The sequence below is a fragment of the Diceros bicornis genome, chromosome 34 (genome assembly GCF_020826845.1).
Source record: "Diceros bicornis minor isolate mBicDic1 chromosome 34, mDicBic1.mat.cur, whole genome shotgun sequence".
In the NCBI taxonomy this organism is placed as follows: Eukaryota; Metazoa; Chordata; class Mammalia; order Perissodactyla; family Rhinocerotidae; genus Diceros; species Diceros bicornis.
In genome coordinates, this window is record NC_080773.1 from 32,041,689 (window position 1) to 32,064,130 (window position 22,442).

Sequence of the window (22,442 nt, forward strand, 5' to 3'; positions counted from 1 at the left end):
ACACCCATGATGAACAAAATATCAGAATTTTAAATGAAGACAGAATCAGTGTGACTGATTTTTTTATTTTGCCTCAGGCTCCAGTAAAGCTCACAACAACCCTGGATCCTGTCTTTATTGGAAGTTTTGGAGGTTTTGTCCATTATAGATTTTCTGCATTTTTAAAATATTGCATTAAAATATTATTTATCTTAAACAAAATATAGTGTGTCCATATAATGCAATATTATTCATCCATAAAAGAATGAGGCACTGATACACGCTATAATGTGGATGAACCTGGAAGACATTATGCCACGTGAGAGAAGGAGACACAAAAGACCACATATCACATGATTCCACGTATATGACATGTCTAGGACAGGCAAATCCATAGACCCAGAAAGTAGATTAATGGTTGCCAGGGGCTGGGGGATGGGGGAGAATGGGGAGTGGCTGGTAAAGGGTATGGGATTTCCTTTTGAGGGGATAAAAATGTTTTGGAACCAGACAGACGTGATGGTTGCACAACATTGTGAATATACGAAGTGCCACTTTGAACTGGTTAATTTTACTTATGTGAATTTAACATCAACAAAAATATTTAATAAAAATGTGCCATTTAAATATTGGTTACTGAGTTTGGGGTGATCACAGGCCCCCACCTTAAATTCTGCTCTGGATGTGAGTCCCAGCCTTGCTCAGGTCCATCCCCCACAGGGAGCCCATCCCCCACGTGGATCCCAGGAGGAACTCTCTACCACCTGGATCTGGCCCTGTTATTCCTGCTCCTTACCCCGCCCCAGTGTGGTGCCCCACAGCCTCCAGGACAAAGTCTAAGCTTCTAATGGCTTTTGAGCTGATCTTTCCCAGCAAACGGAACTCTATCCGACGCCTTAGTGCCCTCTGCTCCACCTGGCCTCCCCTGCCCTGAATAGTCGTCACCCTCTCCTCAGCCCTATAAACTCCCACTCCTCCTTTGAGACTCCTTAAAAGATTTTCAGCTGCATTTCCTTGTTATCTGCTGAACTCTCTCCTCTCCAGCCCCACAACCCCAGCCCCAGCCCACCACTGAGCCAGCCTCCTCCTGGGCCTCTACCTCTCCACCCACCCACCTCCACTGAGCTGGCCTCCTCCCTGGGACTCTGCTCTCCTCCATGTCAGGGCCTCCCTCACACTGGCCCCTGAGGGATCTTCCTAATACCCAAATCTGACCCTCTAGTCACCAATAGGCACAGGCGCTCAGAGTGATGTAATGGCCTTTCTAAGGATGAGCAGCTTCAGGCGGGGACATTCGTCCAGGGATCTCTCCAAAGCAGGGTCGAGCAGCCCCTCCAGGCCACCTCCATCCTTCTGCTGGTCTTCTGCCTGGCGTTGTCCGTTTCCCTGTTTCTCTCCCTCTCTCTCCACACACATACTCCCCAACAGCTGCAATCTGGAAGAAATTACTCTTCTGAACAGCCAGACTTCCCCAGTTTCAGGAAATTCCAAGCTGGGCAGGGGGAGGGGCCGGGCTGGGGGCGCGCCCTGTCCATCCCCCACCCTCTGCGCGTCCTCGGTGCACATCCAGTCTCGGCCTCCTCCGCCCCCACACTCAGCCCAGAGGGGCCTCCCCTTTCCGCCGCCGCTCTCTAGTCCTTTAAATCCTAGAGGCAAACTTTTGGGGGATAAGGAAGGCTGGGAGGGGCCTGCGCCTTAACCCTCTCTGCCCCGGGCTGACGGACTGAGCCGGGCTGGGCGGTGACTCTGCGCCGGTTTGGGTTCCTACCATGGCCCCTGAAAGGGGCTGACGCTTCAGTTCCCGGTGCAGGTAAAGAAGGGACCCCCAAGCCAGGGGTGGGACCTGGACTCCCGCGTCTGAGGGAGGAGGGGCTGGAGGCCTAGACCACCCCCGGAGTCTGAGCGAGGAGGGGCTGGGGGCCTGGACTCCTGGGTCTGAGGGAGGAGGGGCTGGGGGCTGGGGGCCTGGAGCCCTGGGTCTGAGGGAGGAGGAGCTGGGGGCCTGGAGCCCTGGGTCTGAGGGAGGAGGGGCTGGGGGCCTGGACTCCTGGGTCTGAGGGAGGAGGGGCTGGGGGCTGGGGGCCTGGAGCCCTGGGTCTGAGGGAGGGGGTGCTGGGGGCCTAGACTTCTGGGGCTGTGGGAGGAGGGGCTGAGGGTCTGGACTCCTGGTCTGAGGGAGGAGGGGCTGGGAGCCTGGACCCCTGGGTCTGAGGAGTAAGAAAGCTGGGAGCCTGGACTCCGGGAACCTAGGAGAGGAGAGGAGAGGAGGAGGAGGCCTGAGGAGGTGGCACTGTGGACCCGGACGCCTGGGTCCTGGATCCCCCCTGCAAGTTCCGCATGACGCTTCCTTTGCCAGGTGAGATCCCGCCCGGAGGAAGAAGGAAGAAGGCGCGGGCCTGGGACTAGGAGGCGGAGGCGGGCTCCGAACCAAGGAGAGGGGGGTCCCAGCCTGAGCCGGAGCTTGAGAGCGCGCCTGCCCCGCTCAGCGAGGACCGCGAGGTAAGGGGCAGTGGCGGGCCGGGGTTGCCGGCCAGGTCCGGAGGGAAGCAGGACAGACGGCCAGCGGGACGGCGGCCGCTGAAGTCCGGGCCGCAGCCACGTGGCCTCAGGAAGCGCGCGCCGGAGCTCCTAGGGGCCGGGGGTCTCCCACTCGCGGGTCCCCCGGCCCTGCCTCGGCTCCACCCGCCTCGCAGCCTCTCCCAAAGGGCTGAGAACCAGTCGGGCCGGATCTGGAGAGGGTTGTTATTTCCGTCCTGGCGGGGTTGGGCCCGGGACAGGACAGAGGTGAACCAGCTGCGCCCCCCAGCCCTGCAGCTGGAGAGGCGGCCCTGCGGGGACTGGAGAGAGGGGGCGGCTGGAGGCGGGAGAAGGGCGCCCCTCCGGAGGCGCGGGGTCGGGGCGTCTGGGGACCCACCTCGCGCCCGCACTCTCTGCCTGTTTCACGTTTGTCGCAAACAACAGCCCCTCTGTGCGCAGCCTTGGCCGTGTGACGGGCTTTTTCCGAGCATGACCTCATTGCCTCGAGCACACAACTCTGCTAGAGAGAGTTTAGAGCCTTCTATTGAAGAGGCCACCGAGGCTCCGAGAAGAGCAGTGACTTGCCCCGAAGGTCTCAGAGCTAGCAGGGGAAAAGTGGCATTCAAAAACGAGTTCTTCATTCCGGGGGGCGCCCGGTGGTGTAGTGGTTAAGTTCGCCCGCTCTGCTTGGCTTCGCAGGTTCGGATCCTGGGCGCGGACCTACGCACAGCTCATCAGCCACGCTGTGGCAGTCGTCCCGCATATAAAGTAGAGGAAGATGGGCATGGATGTTAGCCCAGGGCCAATCTTCCTCAGCAAAAAGAGGAGGATTGGCAACAGATGTTAGCTCAGGGCTAACCTTCCTCACCAAAAAAACACAAACAAATAAAAACCAAAAAACTATTTCTGTCATTCTTGTCCAGAATGGAAAAAAAAAAAAAAGAGAGAGAGAGAAGAAGAACAAATGTTCAAGGGTATCCCTGGCCTTCATATCAGATCAAAACATTATTTTTTCCATGGGGATGCACACTGGCCCACCCTATCCTATGAGGGGGCTATGAGCAATTGAATATCATCCTTAGAGTCTGGAGTTTATCTGCCTGGGGTCCAAATCTGGCTCCAACATTTGCTACTCTGTGACCCGGGGCAAGTTACTTCACCTCTCTGTGCCTCAGCCACCGAATCTGTAAAATGGATGTTATAATAATGGTCTCTCCCTCATTGGGTGGTTCTGAGGATTAAATGAGTTCGTTCATCTCTGAAGCACGTAGGCGCTGTCTGGCCCGGAATAAGTGCTTGGGAAGTGAAGCATCGTGAGTCTACTTGACGAGGACTCCTAGCCAACAGGCATTCTGATGCCCGTTTGTCAGTGGAGTAAACCGAGGTTTCAGGTTGAGGAAGTTAGTTCAGGGTCCCACAGAAAGGAAAAGGCAGCCCAGGTGTGTTTGATGTCAGAAAGCCAAATCTAAAGATCGCCTGGCAGGGCGATAGGGGGACGGGATGAGGGGGAAGCTGGGGGGTGGGCAGGCAAAGGAGTCGGTGGCTGGGAGCCGCCCAGGGAGGGGTCACTTCACAGGGCAGCAGGCAGTGGAAGCGGTGACTCTGGCTCTGGAGTCCCACAGAGCTGGCTTTGTGACCTTGGGCAGGTCATGTAACCCCTCTGTCTGTTTCCTTGTCTGGGACGGGGGTGAATGATCCAAGGGACTCCACTGAGCATGTGCTGTGTGTGGGGTACTCTGCCAAGACCTGCATGGGCAACATCTCGCCAGTTCTTGCAAAGAGACCATCAAGTATTGTATGAGTATCATTCCGTTTTCCAGGACACGAGGTCAGAAAGGCTAAGTAACTTGCCCAAAGCTGTACAGCAATGAGCACAGCCAGACCCAAACCTGGGCAGTTGGCTGTCTGAGTTCTGCTCTTTTCACCCATAACTCACTGCAGAGTAATAATGGGCACTGTTAGTAAGAGGGGATTTTTTTAATTTTAAACTGCGGATTGAGATTCATTAATGAGTGGAGGTCAGCGTTTAAAAAGAAAAATAAAATAGATTGGCATTGAAAATATCCAAGTGCCTAGCATGTTACAAGAGTAAATCTTGTTTCACGAAATTTAATGTTTCCCTTATGTGGGGGGCAGGAGGAGAAGGAGTGGAGATAGTGTGCCAGATTGCAATAAAAATATGTTTATTCATCTAGGTTGAGGTCAGAAGTTTGAGAAGCACTGCAGAGGTGGTTAATCAAGACTGGTTTTCCCAGAGAAACAAATGTGAAGAGTGTGTGTGTGTGTGTGTGTGTGTGTGTGTGTATGTATATGTGTGTGTGTGTTTGGGTAGGGTAGAGGGCAGCGCCCGGAACACATCCATCTACAATTATTTTAAATTCTTTTGGCTTTGATTTCTCTCCACATGACTGATATTTCCCAGGGTGCTAGTTACTAAGAGAACAATGCTGGCTGCTGTGCCTTCCTCATAGGAGTTTATCAAATCTAAATTCTGTTCCACAGTTATTGTTTGGGGACACGTCTCCCTCCCCCCGCCCCCAACACTAGCACTACCAGTTGGCTGGCCCTATGACAAACGTGGTTTACTTTGGTTGAGTTTTCCTATATGCCATGAAAGGAAAGGAGTGTTATTTTATCCATTTTACAGATACGAGACAGACATACAGAGATCACATAATTTATCCCAATTCAGACAGCTGGCAAAGGGTGGGGCTTCAATTCGAATAGAAAGATCTTTCATTATAGTGACAGTGACTGTAGTTATTACAAAACGCCAAGGTCACCACAGTCCCTCCCAGAAGTTCCATAAAAACACCCAAGTTCCAGGATATGGGCAAAGGTTGGCCGGCGTTTCTATTGACCATCGAATCCCCAGGGCAGCCATGTGACAATAGTGTACCTGGCTTACGGTTCACAAGCTGCCAGCTTCCAATTTATGCCATTCTCGCTGTTTTTTAACATAGGGAAATTTTATTATTATTATTATCATCTTACAAAGAGTGAGACATTATCTCTTAAAATCAGATAATTCAAATTATAAAATGCCGTGCAAGTATACAGATTCCCAGGCCCACCCTAAACCTCCCGAATTAGAATCTCCTGGCAGGATGACTTTTGTGTGCCCTAGGCAAAGCTTTCAGGGGGGTGTGTGTACATAGATTTATATATTTATATTTTACAGCTGTGTTGATATAAAGACAAATATAATCCACACATTCTAAAATAAAACATTTTCTTTCTTTTTTTTTTTTTTTGGTGAGGAAGATCAGCCCTGAGCTAACATCCGATGCTAATCCTCCTCTTTTTGCTGAGGCAGACTGGCCCAGGGCTAACATCCGTGCCCATCTTCCTCTACTTTATATGGGACACTGCCAAAGCATGGCTTTACAAGCGGTGCATCAGTGTGGGCCCCGGATCCGAACCTGGGAACCCCAGGCCACCTAGGCAGAGCGCCTGCAGTTAACCGTTGCACCACCGGGCCAGCCCCCTAAAATAAAACATTTTCACTTCTTCGTGTGTAGTGGGCCCCAGGCACTGTGCCTGGGGCACCTAATGGACAAAGTCAGCCCTGTCTTCAGGGACCAGGCCTGGGAATCTCCATCTTTGAGGAGCTGGAGTTTTCTGTCAAGTTTGGGAAGCACTCAGAAGGGCTGGTGAAGCGTGTTGTTCCTTGCCTGGCCTATAGGAAGCTCAAATGATAGTTGTTAGTGGAATCAGCATAGCGTGGTGGTCAAGGGCAGACCTAAATTTGAGCCTGAGATTTGAATCAAGCAGCTGTGACCTAAGGCCTCTGGGAGCCTCAGTTTCCCCTCTTGTAAAATGGGAGTAACACCCCCCACCATCATCCTGTCCTTATGGAGAGCTGGGGACAAGGCAGGCGTCGGGCGCCCCCTCAGGGGTGGAGGCAGCGCTGACCCGCCCCTACCCCGCAGATGCCGGTGCTGAAGCAGCTGGGCCCGGTGCAACCCAAGAAGCGGCCAGAGCGCGGCGCCCTGTCCATCTCCGCGCCGCTCGGCGACTTCCGGCACACGCTGCATGTGGGGCGCGGCGGCGATGCCTTCGGGGACACGTCGTTCCTGAGCCGCCACGGCGGAGGGCCGCCCCCCGAGCCCCGGGCGCCGCCCGCGGGGGCCCCGCGCTGCGCGCCGCCGCCCGCCGTGCCGCAGCCCCCGCCGCCCGCCCTGCGCGCGCCCGCGCCCGCCGACCCGCTGCTGTCCTTCCACCTGGATTTGGGCCCCTCCATGCTGGACGCGGTGCTGGGCGTCATGGACGCGGAGCGCCCGGGGGCCGCGGCCGCCAAGCCCGACGCAGACCCCGGCTCTGGGGTGCGGCACCCCAGGGCCCGCTGCAGCCCCAGCGCGGACCTCGAGCTGGACGACGTCATCGGCCTTTAGGCACCCTTCTTTATACATAAACGGCCAAGGTCTGTGCCCCAGTTCTGTCTGTTCACTTTGCACATGGGAAGGGGGCATGGGGAGGGGGCTGATGCGGTCCTGGCGCCTTTAAGAGCCAGATCTGTCACCTGGACTCCTGGTCCCTGCGGTAACTGCACTAGCCAGGTGGAGGGCGGATAATGAGCCTGGAGTGGAGGGATGCGGCCCCTTTAAGAGAGCGCGGGGGTGTGGCTAGGAGGTGCCCTTCCCGGGGGCGGGGTGTCCACGTGGCCGCTCCCACAGCCTCATTCATTCATCAATGTTGACCCGAGCTCCTGGGTCCAGTGGACTCCGCTCCGGCGGAGCGGGCGCGCTGGAAGGTGGCCGGGAAGAGGCGTGGTCTCCGTGGAGGAGGGCCCCTTGTCTCCCAAAGATGTGAGCGCGGCAGCAGCGTCTCAAGTCTGAGCTACGAAGTTCAGTCCGAACATGCAGGCGCCCGGGCGCCCGCGGAGGGTGCGACCAAACTAGAGCCCAGAGGGGCGTGGCGGCGCATGCAAATCATTGGGCAAGGGGCGGAGCCAGGCCCGCTAAGGCCCGGAAGCTGGACTGCGTATGCAAACTCCTAAGCAGGGGGTGGAGCCAGGCTCCTTATGGGCCCAGAGGAGGCGGGACTGCACGTGCAAATCGTTAGGACTGGGGATGGGACGACAATGTAAATCGCTTGGCCGCGGAGGGGGCGGTTTCAGGTTCTCCGAGGGCGGAGTGGGGCCCCACTCGGAGCGTCGCCGAGCATGTAAATCAGTTGCCGTGGGGCGGGGTCAGGTTCTCTAAAGCGCGGGAGTGGCGGGGCCACACCGGTGAAGCCCATGGACTGGGGGAGGGGCCAGGCTCTCGTGCCAGAGCTGCGGGTCCGCACCGGTAGAGCACTTGGACTGGGGGCGGGGCCACGCATGTAGATCACTTGGCCGGGGGCGGGGCCCGGCTCGCTAATGTACCAGAGCGGCGGGGCCGCACCGGTAAATCACCTGGACTGGTGGCGGGCCCACGCATGTAAATCGCTTGCCCGCAGAGGGGGCAGGGTCAGACTCTCCGAGGACACCGCGGAGGGCGGTCCCACTGGGGACCGGACCGGAGTCCTCCCGAGCGCGGGCGCGGTCCCGGGCCGGGGCGTGGCCGGAGCGCCCGCCGGTGAAGTCATAGCGGTGCCCGCGCCCGTCCCGGCAGAGCTGTCCCGGGGCGCGTCAGCCGCATCCCGGCTCCCATGGCGGCAGCCGGAGAGCCGGAGTCGCCCCTGGAGGCCCCCGCCGCGGAGCCCGCGCCGCCGCCGGCCTGCCGCTTCTTCCTGGAGGGCCGTTGCCGCTTTGGCGCCCGCTGCCGCCAGCCCCACCCCGGGGCGCCGGCGCGGCCCAGCGGGCAGGCGGAGGCCGAGGCCGGCGCCAAGAAGCCGCCGCTGCGCACAGCCGCGGCCGTCATCCAGCGCATCCTCTGGGACCCGCGCCTCGACCCGGCCGACTTCTCGGTGGGCTACGTCGACCGCTTTCTGGGCGTGCGCGAGGAGCCCTTCAGCGCCTTCTGCTGGGACGAGCCGCTGGCGGCGCTCGGGCCGGGCGTGCTGGCCGTGCCGCAGCACCGGGTGCGCTACTTCCGCTTCCGCGGCCGCGTCGTGTGGGACCGCGCCTCGCGCACCGACCACGTCTTCGGCTCGGGCTCGGCGGCGGGCCGTGGGCCCACCATCCTGGATGTGCTCGACAGCGGGGACGCGCCAGACAGCGGGCACGCACCCGACGGCCGGGACGCGCGGGAGACCGGGGACGTGCAGGGGACTGGAGAAGCGCACACCGGTGAGGACAAGGCTGAGGACGCACACTGGACTGGGGACGCGCAGGACGGCCTAACTGCGGGCCCCGTTGGCGCCCCAGGGGGAGAGCACAGAGAGCGGGACTGGATGGGACTCGAGGCCACCTTTGCTCGGGATAGCGGCGGCTCAGAGGCCCAGTGCCTGGCGGTTGCCTGGCCATCTGGGAAGGCCCGGGAGCGGGAGCTGGGCGGGGCTGGAGGCCAGGCTTCCCCGTGGACAAGGCAAAAAAGGCGTCTGAAACCAGCCACTGCCGTCCCCAGGACCTCGGAGCCTCAAGTCATGGCAGCCCCAGGGCGGACCCCAGACGGCTTCCCTGAGAAGGCAGCACAGTGGGGTATCGGGGCCTGGCCCCTACACAGTGGAGACGACACCGTGACCAGACCTGAAACCCCTCGCCAGCCCCGGCCCACGCATTTTGTGGCCCTGATGGTGACGGAGCCTGGGCTGCAGGCAGGAATGGCCAAGGCCCAGGAAGAGCTGGTCCAAGCCGCGCCATCATGTGCTGCTTTCATGGTACCGGTGCAGGCCCTACATCTGACACTGGCCCTGCTGCGGCTGGCGGGCCCCGGGGAAGCAGAGGCCGCGGTCTGTGCTCTAAGACGCGTGCTCTCGGCCCCAGGGCTTCAGGCACCCCCTCGGATAAGCTTTACACGCCTGGTGCTCCTGGGCCACCATGTGCTCTGTGCCCCACCCTCCCCTTCCCTAGAAAGTATGGCCCAAGGGCTGGGCCACAGGCTGGAGGCAGAAGGGCTCAGAGTGCTACAGCCCCCTGGAGGGCTGCACCCCCACCTCACCCTGGCCAAGGTGCCCCAGGGTTCCCACATCTGCCTTCCTGGGCCTGGGTTCAGCCCCGGGCAGGAGATGGGGAGCCAGCCCCTGGGGAAAGTCTGGCTGTGCCGCATGGGGAGGGCAGGGGGCACCTACCAGCCCCTGGCTGAGATCCCCCTGGGGTGACAGTCCCTGACCTCTGGGACAGGCAAATTGGATCTCAACCCCAAAAGAAATCAGGGCCAGAACCCGAACAACCAGAGGAGAAGATCCAGTCCAAGCAGGAGGGATGACGCGCCTTCTCTCTCTCTCTCTTTAATTTTGGTTTCTCAAGCTTCCAAGTGGTGCTCAGTGCTCCAAGGAAAAAACGAAGGAAGGAAAGGGGGGGGAGAGGAAGGGGAGGGGAGGCAGAGGAGGCACATCTGGAAGAAAAGCAGCGTGACAGTCCAGCTGTTTGCAAACTCATTGCACATCCTCCAGTTACATGGCAGAAGAGGGAGGGAGGACCGAAAAGAAAAGGGGAGGAAGAAGAAAAAGTAACTTAAATAAACACACACAAAAAGAAAAGAGAAGGAAACATGACGTGAGCTGGTGATCCATGAAGGCGGGAGGGGTAACTGGTTTACCTGTGCTGAACCAAGGGAGGGGTGGGAGCAGAAGGGAGGAAAGGGAAAAAAAAACTAGAAGAAACACTGGGGTGGAGGAAGGAGGGGACACGGAGACAACTTAATACAACTGCAGACGAGGCGGCCCGGCCGGCAGGTCCCGCGATGGCCTCCGGAGTCCTCAGTGGGAGTGGCGGCGGATCTGGTCGAGGCGTGGCGTCGGCATTTCGGGGGCGGGGGCCAAGGGCAGGGCACAGTCTACGCGGCTCCCCTTGCCCCAAACACTGAGGCCCCGAAGGGCTGAACAAGAGTCTGTGGTGAGGCGGACGGCGGCGGGCAGGTGTGCTGGTGCCCCTGCCGTGGCGGGCGCGGGCGGAGCAGCCTGTCTTCTTCCCCTGGCCCCCCGACATGGGACGGGCCAGGATGCCAGGTCGTACCGGAGTACAAGCTCGAGAGAGAGAGAGAAAAAACACTGAGACAGCATTAGTGGAGGTGCCAGGTGGACACAGACCAGCCTACAGACCATGCCCCCAACCCTCTGCCGTCCCACCCAACTCCCCCAATCCCATTTCTCTGAGGCAAAAAATAAAAATGTAGAAAAAATCTCTGTACAGACTCCCCGGTGGGAAAACGGGGGCAGGGATGCTGGCTCTTCCTGGAGCCCACTCCCCGCGAATTAATTTACAACCCAAGTCCATGGCTCAAAAGCAAAATCGGCACAGGCGGCGCTGGGGGGCCGCGGCCCCGCCCCCTGCCCCCCGCCCCGTCGGCTGGTGCTCAGAAGGCTGACAGCTGCGCCAGGCTGAGGCGGCAGTCGATGCTGGTGTTGTCCGGGCCCGTGTAGGCCAGGCCCAGGGGCTCTAGGAAGGCCCGGCAGGCGGCCTCGCCCTCGAAGGCCAGCTCGGCCTGCAGGTAGGAGACTGGCAGCGCAGGGCGGAAGCTACGGAGACAAGAGGAGAACGTGATGAGGCGGGCGGCGGGCAGGGGAGGGCCCCACGTGCAGGGAGTGGGTGCCCCCCCCTCCGGCACCCAAAGGGTTTCCTCAGCACGTTACCTGCTGACCTCTCACCCCACCCCCCAGCCTCCCCACCTCAGGGGCTTGGGGGGGCCCGGGGTGGGGGCTGGTGGCCCCAACCCCGGTTGTGCCCCCCCGCACCCTCACTTACCTGTGCAGGGGACCGGGAAAGAGAGGGGATGGGAGGGAAGGGCCCAGCTGGCTCCTCCACTGCTCGAGGGCCTAAGCAGTCCCTCAGAAGAGGGCCCGCTGTGGCCAAGGGGCAGGGTCCAGGTAGAGGGAGTGACCCAAAGGCATGGGCACTGGAGGGGAATGGGACAGCAGGGGCGACTACTTCTCTGGGGCACCCACCTCTCACTGCTTCCCCTACCCTGGGTCAAAGTGCCTCAGGAACACCCCAGGCACAGCGTCAGCCAGCACGGATTACGTACTTAAGACAATAATTTCTGGTTGCTATTAAGAGACTTCTGAGCCCTTGACATGTGCCAGGAAAGGGCTGTTCTAAATGCTGTCACATTATCTCACTGAATTCCCCCTGTAAGCTGTCACTCCACCCTTTATAGACAAACACTGAGGAAACTGCAGCTAGCTCCAAACACATGGCCACTTGGCCAGCGTCACCTAGGGAGAGAGTGGCAGAAAGCACTGGAACCAGTCCTGCCTCAAGCCCTAGCTTTGTCTTGGCCCTAGAGCTCCATGGGGACCCAGGAGAGCCTGTTGCCCTCACATCTGAGCTGGCCTCCCGGTTGCCCTGTAGGTACTTGGCTCTGGAAGGAGGGACATGTCTGCCAAGGAGAGGCAGTGCCACCCTCAGGGGTGGGAAGGCCTGGGAGCATGAGGCCAACGACCGGCCAGGGCCCCTCCCACAGGCACATTCATGGCTGGGTCCCCGACCAAGGGCACGCATGTAAACAAACCAGGAATAAGAACTCGCCCAGCTACAGCCCCAGAATGGCAGGGAAGCTTGGAAGCTGCCCTGACGAGGCCTGTCTGGCCACAGAGGGTGGACTTAGCGGCAGCCGGGGCTGCTTTCAGGCGCACCACTGCCTCATCGCTCCCAGGTCAGGAACCAGGCCCTGTGCGTCCTGCTTCCTCCATGCTTCTGCCCCACATCCTCTTCTATTTCCATGGCCCCTGCCCTGGCTCGGCCTCTTTCTTAAGTCTTCTTGACCCAAACTGGATCCTAGAGTGCATCTCCTAACCTTCAGGTTGACTGTCCTTCCCCAGCTCCAAACCATCCCCATGGCTCCCAACCTCGGACCTACCAACCTCTGACCAGGGGTTCTCAACCCCGGAAGGACTAACACTAGGGGCTGGATGATGCTCTGGTGTGGGGCATTCTGTGTACAACAGGATGTTTAGGAGCATCCCTGGTCTCAACCTACTCAACAAGTAGCATCCCCTGGTTGTGACAATAAAAGTGATCTCCTGATATTGCCCTACATTCCCCAGGGGCTTCTCACTCCCCTGAGGACCCAAGCATCAGCCCCCCCCAAGACACACACACACAGTGGGCACATGGGACATCTGGTGGACAGAGGACATGCTCTTTTTAAGTACCCCCCCCCCCCCGTCTGGCTGGCCCCTGTGTCACGCCTGTTTCCCTAAACATTTTCTGCACTCTCGAAGGAGCTCAAGTGGAACAGGGCCCTGTCCTGTTAGACTAGAAGCTGCCAAGAGCAGGGCCATCCTACTAGTTTGTCTCTACAGAGCAGGAGCTCAGTGACAGGAGAGCCGCAAACGAAAGGCAGGGACCTCAAGGCAGGAAGCCAAGAGCCCAGAGCAAGGAGAAAACAAACTAGAGACCAGGGTGACTTGAGCAGGAGGAAGAGAGCAGAGGGACAGAGAGTGACCCCCAGAGCAGTGAGGTAGAGAACGGCCCAGAACAGGGTGGGCTGTGTGAAGGGAAGGAAGGGGGAGTGGAGGAGGGCGGAGAGTGGAAAGATGAGACGGGGAGAGAGGACCAGGACGCGAGGGAGGGCGCCCAGAGGAGATGGGGGGATGGGAGCTGGAGGCCTGATGGCCAGGAGCACGTGGGCGGTGAGGGGAGGGCGGCGGTGGCAGGGCCGGCAGCGCAGAGAGCCGGGGGAGAGCTCAGCTTCACATACGTTTTGATCATCGCCTTGAGGGCAGCCTTGCGCTCCCGGTCTGCGAATTTGTCCACGAGGTAGCCAGACATGCAGGGCGCGTGGCAGTAGAGCCGGAAGAAGCGGTGGTAGTTGCCCAGAGCCCAGGCTGCCCTGAGCGCCAAGGCGTGGGCCACACAGGGGTCTGTCTTCAGTTCCCTCGTCAGGTATGCCAGTTCCGTGGTGATATCTGGGGTCCAAGACAAAACGGGGTCAGCAGGGCCCAACCGTGGGGCCTGGGCCGCCTCTCCCGTGGCGCGGGCCTCACCTCCGGAGTTCTTGGTGAAGATGTAGTACAGGATCCGGTAGGCCGTGAACTCACCCACGTTGCCGGGCAGGTTCTCAGCGTACAGCGACTTGAGCTGCGTCTGGCACTGGTTAAACTCCTCGTGGTCACCCTGGAGGGCAGGGCATGGGGGAGGGAGGAGCAGGGTGAGCTGGGAGAGGGGCCTGGGAGGAGCCTGGGAGGGCCTCGTCAGCCCACTCACCTTCTCCAAGGCGATGCGGGCATGCGTCTCGTACACCTCCACTGTGAACTCGGTGCGCACGCCTTGCACCTGGGGCAGCAGGCAGAGAGAAGTTAGGCCAGGCAGGGCGGGACCCGCCAAGGCCAGGCCTCCCAGCACCCGCCTCACCGTCAGATCTTGCCGGATGGACTTCATCTGCTCGCAGGCGAAGGCGTAGTCCTGTTTCTCCTTCCAGTGGGACTTGACCATGCACAATGACTTCTTCAAAACCTGGGAAAGGAGCTGAATTAGTGCTCGGTGTGACAGGCAGGGAGAACAAGGACACACAAAGACCTGCTACAGTTCCGCTAACTTGCTGTTTTAAAACGAGGGCTACAACACCAAACACACTTGGTCACTCGCTACTAATGTTAGAAAGAACCCAAACACCCAGCCAGATGAAATGCTAGAGTGAAATGCTCCCAGGCCTCGGTTTCAGCATCAGCACACGGCATGCGTGTCCCTGGGATGCCATGTTCACCTTGTTTCTACCGTGGGCCTCCATGGAGCAGGTGGGACACAGTCACCCCACTGTCTCACAGGGCACTGCCTGGGAAGGGGGCTTCTCGCTCCCCATCTCCTAAGTAGAGATAGAGACAGAGGCTCCGAGGCCAAGCAAGTGTCCCAACAAGGCCACACGCCCTGGACTCAGGGCTCCGAAGCACAGGCTGTCTTCAGAGTGCCCACCAGCCCCACTGTCCCCAGGGGCTGCAGGGCCCTGCCTGCCACACCACCCCCTCCTGGGTAGTCTCTGCCATCCTCCCTGTGTTGGCACCTGGGGCTCGGGCACTTACGGCCACGGGGCGCACGGTGGATGGGTCGGGGGCACAGGTGAGGCGCAAGTAGTGCTTGGTGATGTCGGGGCAGGTGCCCACGATCTGCAGCTCCTGCCAGTCAGGGTCAGCCCCGCTGCTCTCTAGACTGCCCATCTGCAGCACCAGGGGCTCGAGGCGCAGGCGACGGGAGTGTCCATGCTGGAAGCGGGCCGCCCGCTTCTGCTTCTTCAGCTCTCGCTCAGGGTCCTCACACTCCAGCGCCGCCATCTTCTTGCGGCTGCGCTTGGTGGGAGCTAGATCGTGCCTGGGAAGGGACGGGGGGACGGGGAGGGAGGCAAGCAGTCAGCTCTGTGCCTCTCCAAGGCCCCCCCTCCCAGTCACCTGCCCCAAGTCTCACCTCTTCCCACGCTGCGCCCTGCCTCGGCCCCGATCCATGTGGGCCCCCCGACCTCCGCGACCCTTGGGGGGCGGGTTCCTGCGACCCACAGGATGACACTCATTCCCTGAGTAGGAACTGTCGGAGTCCGAGTGGGAGTCACTGCGCAGAAGCAGTGGGAAGGTGAGGCCTGAAGCGGCGCCCCCCGGCCAGGCCCACCCTCCACCCCGGAGCCTGCGCACCTGCGGCGGAAGTGGCGGGTCGGGGACCGGGAGGAAGAGCGGGAGCGAGAGTCCGTGCTGGAGGAGGAGCTGTTGTCCTTCATGAAGACATTGCGGTTGCCAAATTTGGCGAAGCTGCTGCCCCGGGCTCGGCCAGCACCCCCAGCCCCTGGTGTCCCTCGCTGGGACTGGGCACCCCCGCCCCGTGTCGCTGAGCCTGCCCCCCTGGGAGGGTGAAGGCTGCTAGGGGCCTCCCACCGCTTCTTCTTGGGGCTCTCAGCCACAGGCTCCCGAGTCAGCCTGAGGATATAGCAGGGCAGGGCATCACCAACCTGGCGCCCCCACCGCCCCCAACATCTGCCAGCCCGCCCCAGGGACACACGAGCTCAGGCCGGAAGGGCACTTACCCAGGCGACTCAGCTAATACGGTGCAGAAATGGGAAGCAAACCCAGGGTTTCCTGTGTCTACAGGCTGCTCTTAGCCACTGAGTAACACACAGCTGCCAGCCTCCACGGCCCTCACCCCACCCCAGGGTTCCAACCCTTGGCAAGTCCTGGCCTCCTGCCCCCAGGGCCCAACTCTCCTGCTCACTTCTCTCAAGCCCCCGGGCACGCGAGGACGCAGGTCACCACTCCAGCACCCTGGCACCCCCCTGCGCAGAGTGGCCCTCGCCCCGCAGGCCCCGCCCGCACTCACCCCGGCAGGGGCTCCCGGCTCCAGTCGATGGTGTAGGCCGAGCCGTCCTGGAGCCGCGCCTGCAGCACTTCCTTGAGCAGCTTCTCCGTGCGGTCCTTGTCCTCCTCCGACTCGCAGGCTGTGAAGCAGCGCTCCACGTACTCCTTCATGTCCTGCGGCCAGTCGTCGGGCTTCCCGGACAGGCCCCCCCTGGAGGCAGAGGCAGAGACTCAGCTGGGGAGCAGCCCACACCCCAGCCAAGATGTCGCCACGACCGCTCACTGCGCTGACACACGTGCCACACACGACCCAAGTGCTTTCTTTGCCCTCTCATTCCACGCCCCCAGTACCCCAGGGGAAGAGACCCCTCTCCGTTGTGGAGGAGCAGACTGACGCTCAGGGCGCAGAACCGGCTCGTGAACTGTACACAGATGCTGAGTACAGGGGCTGGGGGCCGGGGCAAGGGCACGGCCATCACCTGTGGTTCTGGGCTTTCTCCGGGTTGGGCTGGGGGCCGAAGCTGCTGTGCTGGCCCTCCGTGGCGGAGGTGAAGCTCTGGCTGGTGACAGCAAAGGGCCGCTTCTGAATGTTGAACTTGAGACCACCAGTGCCCGGGGCTGCTGTGAGGACAGAAGAGCTGGGGTTAGGCCATCCTGGGCCCACCTGGGGCTGCCCTACCCCCAAGAATGGGAGACGCCGAGCTCCAGAGCAGCAGCAGCACCCAAAGCCTTGGGCTGATCACACACCCAGAAATAAGGCCCAGCGGCCCCATGTGCCTCATGTCCCCGAGTTCTGTGAGGTCCCACCCCCACACCCTCTCTTCTCTCCGCAGTCCAACGCCAACTTACGCTTCATGCGGTTCCAGAGCTGTTGGCCCTTCTTGGGCTTAGCAGCCTCAGCGTAGGTGTGCGGCCCGTAGGCCTGGCCCGAGGCGGGCCCTGCCTGGCTGTGCTGGGTGGCTGGGGCTGTCCCAGGCTGCGGGCCACTGTTCAGAGTATGAGCCCCATGCGGGGGGTTGGAGGGCTGAGGGGGCTGGGCTGCTGGCAGCTGCTGAGAGGGGGCCTGGTAGGACATGCTTTCATCCATGCCGGGGACCGGGGGCTGTCGGAGGAAGCGGGCACTGAGGGCGAGAGCACAGTCCTCCGTGCTCACACTCTACTCTCATAGTGCTAACATACTCAGCTCTCAACTCAGGTGACCCTGAGGTGCAGTGTCACCCTCAGCCCTCAGAGTGACCCTGTGGAGTATGGACTTTTATTAACCACTCTTCACAGCTGAGAAGACTCAGGCTCAGACACTGAGATGCTTGCCCACGGCCCCCAGCTGCTAAGTGGCAGCAGCCAACATTTAAACACTGGAGTCCGCCTCCTAGTGAGAGCCACCCCGCCAGCACACCCACGCCAGTGGTCACTGTCTGAGCACGTATCACGTGCCAGTCAAGATACACACGCCGTCAAACACAATCACAGGAGCCTTATAATAAAGCGATTACCCTTCTCGCTTGACAGAGCCCGCTGAAACCCAGAGGTCACACAGAGCTGGGATTCAAACCCAGACCTGCCTCCCCTGCACTAGCTCCACCACGCCTCCAAGCTTCACGTGAAATGCAAGCCCAGACTGTGTGTGTGCGCGCGTGTGTACATACGTGTGCATGCGAGCTAGAGGAAATACAAAGACAGGCTGCCACACTACAAATCGTTCCCCACCGTCACCCCAACACCTCAGCCCCTGGCCTTGCCCAAGCCGTAAACCCATCCCGGTTTCAAAACTATGCTTTGTCCTCATCCTTCTCAGATGAGAAGTTGCTTGGCAGATTAAAAAAAAAAGGTAGGAGGGGCAGCTTAAATACCGCAGGCATCACCACTGCTAGCCCCCTCAAAACACTATAGCCCCTGCTGGAACTCAACACGGAGACAGCTGGGGCGTTACCTGGTTCAGAGTCCCTTGGTGCTGGGGTGCCGATGGCTGCTGGGGTGTGGCTGAGCCGTAGGAGCCGGCTATCCCGTACTGGGAGGGGGAGCCGTAGCTCTGGTACATGCTCTGCCAAAGGCACAGGAAGGAGGGTTAGGGGCAGGCCCAATTCCTGCCGTAAGGTCTAGGCCTGCCCCCTTCTCCTGCCACTCAGGAGCCATACACAACTTGTGACTCTCCACTCATCTCTCACCCCTCTTTCTCCCTCCACCGCATAAATGCATCAAATTATCTTATATTAAAAAAATTAGTAAATAAAATGAAAACTGCTATCAATTCCATACCCCACTTCCACTAGTTTTTAGAAGTTTCTCTCTATTCAACAAATATCTACTGAGTGCCAACTCTTCTATGCACTACAATAGAACAAAATATAAAAGACTAAACCTGTGCTCTAACAAGTTTGCACTCAAAACCTAGGCTCAGTCGTAGACAAACACGTAACACATCCAGCGGCAAGTAAAAGAAGGCCAAATAAAGACAGAGACAACAGGGTGAGCGGGGGACAGCCCTGTACATGACTAAGTTTGCCAGAGGAAAGGGCTCTCTGAAGGTGACATCTGGGCAGCCCTCCAGGAGGCGGGGACACAGGGCGCCGTGGGAACAGGGGAAGAGAGCTGCAGCAGAGCAGAGCAGAGTGTGAGTGGACCTGGTGTGTGCAGAGATGGAGGAGGTCTCTGTGGCAACTGTCAGCGAGCATGCGGGGAAAGGTGGCCAGAACCAGGTAACGTGGGACTTGGCGGGCCACAGGCAGGACCGGGGATTTATCTCGTGGGCAATAAGCTAGTGGAGGGCTTTTCAGCGGTTGTCACTGCTGACTTCAACCCACTAACTACTCTGGACCCATCCTGACTGAGCCCAGCTCCTCACCCACCCATCCCTGCCGGGCTGGGCACCTACCATGGGGTAGTAGTAGCTGTAAGGGTAGGCGTAGTTGTACTGCTGGTACCACTGGTAGTACTGCTGCTGCTGCAGGGCCGAGGCTTCTGCCTGTGACACGTACTGTGGGAAGAGAGGCCCACACGCCATCAGCGTTGGCAGCAGGAACCCACGGGCCCCACAGCCCCCACAAGGGCAGGCTGACTTTCTGGTGGTCAACTGCCGGAGTGGAACTGGGTCCACATCTCTCCACAGAGAGCCACTGCCTCTACCTCGGACTCGGGGCACTGAAGGCACGCCTCGCTCTTCAGGTTAGGTTCCCAGGGGCAAGGACCACATGGTACCTCCGACTCTTCAAGGAAACAGACCTGCTTCCCCTACCCGAAAGCTCCTACAATCTCTTCAGAGCACTGTGTCCAGTGATACAAAGACACCACATGTGTGCCTCCCCCAGCAGCCCCCCGTGCAGCGTGCCCAGGCCCGTGCGGCCCTCTCACTTGTGCGCTGGTCACCGGCCCATTGCTGCTGGCCTTGGCAGAGCTGCCAGCAGCTCCTGCTTTGCTGATGCTGGCCAGGGCCTGGCGGGCCTTCTCCCACTCTGGGTTCTCGTGCATGGGCGTCTCCATGCCGTTCTCTCTGCCCGCCCCCGCCACCATGCTGTACTGGGAGGACCTGCAGAGAGAGGACGTCGAGTCAGTCTCCTCTCCCCACTGCACACAGTGGGCAAGACGGAGGCAGGGAAATACCAGAGCTCAAATCCCGGATCTCCCTCTCTCCATCTATAAGAGCCTAGATTTCCTAATCTATGGTAATGCTGACAATTAGTTTCTGCTTCAGTTTTCTGAGGGATAAATGAGACTACCTACCTAAGGTACTTTTCCAGGTGCCTGATACATAGCTGTTAAAAATCAAACAGGGGGCCAGCCCCGTGGCGTAGCGGTTAAGTGCGCGCGCTCTGCTGCTGGCTGCCCGGGTTTGGATCCCGGGTGCGCACCGAGAGGCACCACTTGTCAAGCCATGCTGTGGCGGCATCCCATATAAAGTGGAGGAAGATGGGCATGGATGTTAGCCCAGGGCCAGTCTTCCTCAGCAAAAAGAGGAAGATTGGCATGGATATTAGCTCAGGGCTGATCTTCCTCAATCAGTCAATAAAAATCAAACAAATGAAAAAATTACCAGTGTCCACAGAAGTAAACATGGAACCTGGCGCCTAAGAGGTGTAAATGTTTTATGAATCAAAGAATTCCGTTTGACGCTACCCCAGCCAGCAGGTAATTATCACAATGCGGTGGAAAAAACAAGCAATTAACAAAAAGATAAATGCTTGAGTATTAAGTGTTGGAGACCGCCTCCAATCATAGTTCATGAATGAATCATCACAATCTTGTGAAACAAGCACTGCACTGTGAAATATGAAAGTTCAGAGAGGTGAAGACCCAACCCTCTTCACACTATGACCACATGCTTCCTTTTATGCTTGAGGCCAGAGGAGGGCGTCATCCCCACCGCTGCCCACAGGGACTGCTGCATCACTTCCCCCACGCTGTTGTGGGAGGGCCATCCCAGAGGACAACACTGGCTCTCACGTCCTCTCGCCCTCCCCTCCAGCTTCTGTCCCACTAGCCCCACTAACCAATCTGTGCTCCGTTGATCACCCACGTTGGCCGCCATCTGGACCTTGGGGTGTAAGGGGTGGACCTCGGGAGCCAGACTGCTTTTTCACTGTCTACGAGAAAAAGAAAAGAGTTAGGGAGACTCAAGAAGGAGCAAGAGACATGTCACAAAAACAGGAAGAGAAGTGGATGGACTCAGAGGAGCTAGGCAGAAAGGGGGAGTCTGAGAAAGAAGGAGCCACTGGGGTAAAAAATCTGAAGAGAATTCTGGGTGTCAATTAAAAGGGCTACAGTAAGAGGGCAAGACCTTGGCCTCCCTGCAGTGCTCTAGGTGGGAAATGAAGGATCTGAAAACAGGGATGTCTGAAGGAATTTCCCAAAGGGAAGGAGAAGGATCTGAAACACATAGGAGGAAGGGGAAGGTGGTTCAAGGGAAACTCTGAGACAGATAAGAGGGAGGTCCAGAGGGTAGGCTGGGGGGACCTCAGTCAAGGGGTAAGGAGTCCAAGAGGAATTCCAGAGAGGAAGCAGAAGAAAGAGGACGCCCTGATGAGCAAAGCCTGAGTGAACTCCTAAGGCTGGCGGACGCTGAAAGGTTTCTGAGGGGAACTCTGTAAAGAGGGAAGGGTTTGAGGGAGCCTTGAGAGAAGAGAATACCAGAGAACAGAAAAAGAAATCAAAGGAAAAGGGGATTTCTATAAGTTACTCCTGGAAACAGGGAGAAGTTGAGGGTGCCCAAGGGGAACCCCGCAGTGAAGAAATGGGTTCTTGAAAAGCTTTTAAGAGACTAATTACAGGAAGGTCCCCTAAGGGCACAGAAGAACCCTACATGGCAGGTTCCTAAAAGGAGGGGTAGGCCCAGGAAGGAGAAGAGGCAGCCCCGCGATTGGGGGTCTGGAAAGTAAGCTTCAGGGATGCCTGAAGAGATCCAGAACATCTTTAGGAGGTTGAGACGGGGGTGGAGAGGACTGCAAGAAAGTGAAGGGGTGTCTTGGAGGCAAAGACTGAGGGGCCTGAACTTGGGGGGATAACTGAGAAGTATGGGTGGGCTCCAAGGCGAGTCTCACTGGAGAACCTGAAAATCGTAGAAGTGAGGGAGCAGGAACAGAAGTCTGGAGCTGGGAACAGCCCTAGAAAAGAAAGGCCTTAAAGAGTAAACAAGAGGACGGGGGAGGGTAGGAAATAGGGGAGGAAGGCCTGCAGTGAGCGTCCTGGCGAGTCTGAAGGGTGGAGGCAGGAACCGGACGCGAGGCCGGGGAGGCGAGGGGCACTTGGCCGCCCCGCAGGCCCGGAGAACGCAGAGCAGGGGCACCGGCTGCAGGAAGAGCCCACCTCGGCCCCCGCGACTGGCTCCGGAGCCACCGCCCCGGGGAAAAAGCCGGCGCAGGAGCCGCCCGTCGCCCGGGACAACGCCGCCCCGCGGCTGGAATCGCGCGGTCAATGGGTGTTGAGGGCGGGGGCGCGCGGGCCCCGGAATTCCGAGGGCGGGGTCGGCAGCCGGGCCCACGGCGCAGGCGCGCGGGTGCGCAGGCGCAGTGGCCGCTCCGGCCCGCCACACCCTGTCGCCGCTCGCGCGCGGCGTCCGCTGCTGCGACAGCCGCCGAGGCCTCCGGGCCCGCGCGGAGTAATGCCGAAAGGAGACGCCGACCACGCCCGCCCGCCGGCCCGCAGCTCCCCACACCCACCTCGGCCGATCGCCCCGGGAATCGTCAGCAGCGGCCCAAAGCGAGAGCAACACGGCCGCGAGAGTGCTCCCGACCCGGCTGGCTCTTGTCTTCCTAGGGCTCCGAAGTCCCGACCGCGGCGTGATGACGTCACACGGAGGCCTCGCCCCGCCTCCCTCCCGCCGCACAGCCAATGGCCGCCGCAACCTTGATCTGAGCCCGTTCCCCCCCCCCCCCGCCTACGCAATGACGCGGTGGGCACTTTAAAGGCAAGCCGGAAACGGGGCGGGGGGATGGTGGCCCCGAGGGGACAGGCGCCGCAGGCTTGTAGGACCCTGCGCCCTTCCGCGCAGCCGTGTGGGGCCTCGGTTCGCGGTAGCCTTGCTTATCTCTAGGTGTAGACTAGGGTGATGAGAGTTGTAAAACTACCCACCGTACAGTGCTGCGGAAGGCCCGGGGAAGACAATGAACTCAGAGAAAGGGGGTGAGAACAGTCTCCCCTTGGAAAGGGGAGCTTCC

The 22,442-nt window shown here is 59.5% G+C and overlaps 3 protein-coding genes across 7 annotated transcripts; 2 read left to right on the forward strand and 1 right to left on the reverse strand.

The window, feature by feature from the left end:
* Nucleotides 1–1,549: 1,549 nt before the first annotated feature.
* CDC42EP5 (CDC42 effector protein 5) lies at nt 1,550–6,891 on the forward strand. 2 transcript variants are annotated; one of them, XM_058530240.1, is made up of 3 exons: nt 1,550–1,789; nt 2,336–2,478; nt 6,429–6,891. In XM_058530240.1, exon 3 carries the CDS (start codon nt 6,429–6,431, stop codon nt 6,888–6,890), a length of 462 nt encoding a protein of 153 aa, XP_058386223.1. In that variant the 5' UTR covers nt 1,550–1,789; nt 2,336–2,478; the 3' UTR covers nt 6,891. The 2 variants fall into 2 exon arrangements, with proteins under 2 accessions (XP_058386223.1, XP_058386224.1); XM_058530241.1 differs by lacking the exons at nt 1,550–1,789; nt 2,336–2,478 and adding an exon at nt 2,153–2,335.
* Nucleotides 6,892–7,370: 479 nt separating this feature from the next.
* On the forward strand, nt 7,371–9,728 carry LENG9 (leukocyte receptor cluster member 9). Its single transcript, XM_058530239.1, has one exon. The coding sequence runs from the start codon at nt 8,131–8,133 to the stop codon at nt 9,679–9,681; it is 1,551 nt and encodes a 516-aa protein (XP_058386222.1). The 5' UTR covers nt 7,371–8,130; the 3' UTR covers nt 9,682–9,728.
* A 66-nt stretch (nt 9,729–9,794) lies between these two features.
* Nucleotides 9,795–22,047, reverse strand: LENG8 (leukocyte receptor cluster member 8). Of its 4 annotated transcripts, XM_058530237.1 has the most exons (16): nt 21,945–22,047; nt 20,280–20,372; nt 19,144–19,318; nt 18,668–18,769; nt 17,726–17,836; nt 16,645–16,897; nt 16,275–16,416; nt 15,818–16,006; nt 15,142–15,420; nt 14,921–15,061; nt 14,542–14,827; nt 13,877–13,978; nt 13,730–13,798; nt 13,510–13,639; nt 13,224–13,431; nt 9,795–11,040 (listed from the first exon to the last, which is right to left on the reverse strand). In XM_058530237.1, the coding sequence occupies exons 2-16, from the start codon at nt 20,315–20,317 to the stop codon at nt 10,878–10,880; spliced, it is 2,388 nt and encodes a 795-aa protein (XP_058386220.1). In that variant the 5' UTR covers nt 20,318–20,372; nt 21,945–22,047; the 3' UTR covers nt 9,795–10,877. The 4 variants fall into 4 exon arrangements, with proteins under 4 accessions (XP_058386220.1, XP_058386218.1, XP_058386217.1 ...); XM_058530235.1 differs by having other exon boundaries at nt 10,949–13,431; nt 16,275–16,413; XM_058530234.1 differs by having other exon boundaries at nt 10,949–13,431.
* Between the last annotated feature and the right edge of the window lie 395 nt (nt 22,048–22,442).

Excerpts from the sequence above, each read along its gene's own strand:
- CDC42EP5 (XM_058530240.1), top strand. The coding sequence starts at position 6,429 with ATGCCGGTGCTGAAGCAGCTGGGCCCGGTGCAACCCAAGAAGCGGCCA.
- LENG8 (XM_058530234.1), bottom strand. The coding sequence starts at position 20,317 with ATGGCGGCCAACGTGGGTGATCAACGGAGCACAGATTG. Across the intron at positions 16,007-16,274 it reads GAGAAAGCCCAGAACCACAG|GGGGGGCCTGTCCGGGAAGC; the intron begins GTGATGGCCGTG and ends CTCTGCCTCCAG. Across the intron at positions 15,062-15,141 it reads ACCCGCCACTTCCGCCGCAG|TGACTCCCACTCGGACTCCG; the intron begins GTGCGCAGGCTC and ends GCTTCTGCGCAG.
- LENG9 (XM_058530239.1), top strand. The coding sequence starts at position 8,131 with ATGGCGGCAGCCGGAGAGCCGGAGTCGCCCCTGGAGGCCCCCGCCGCG.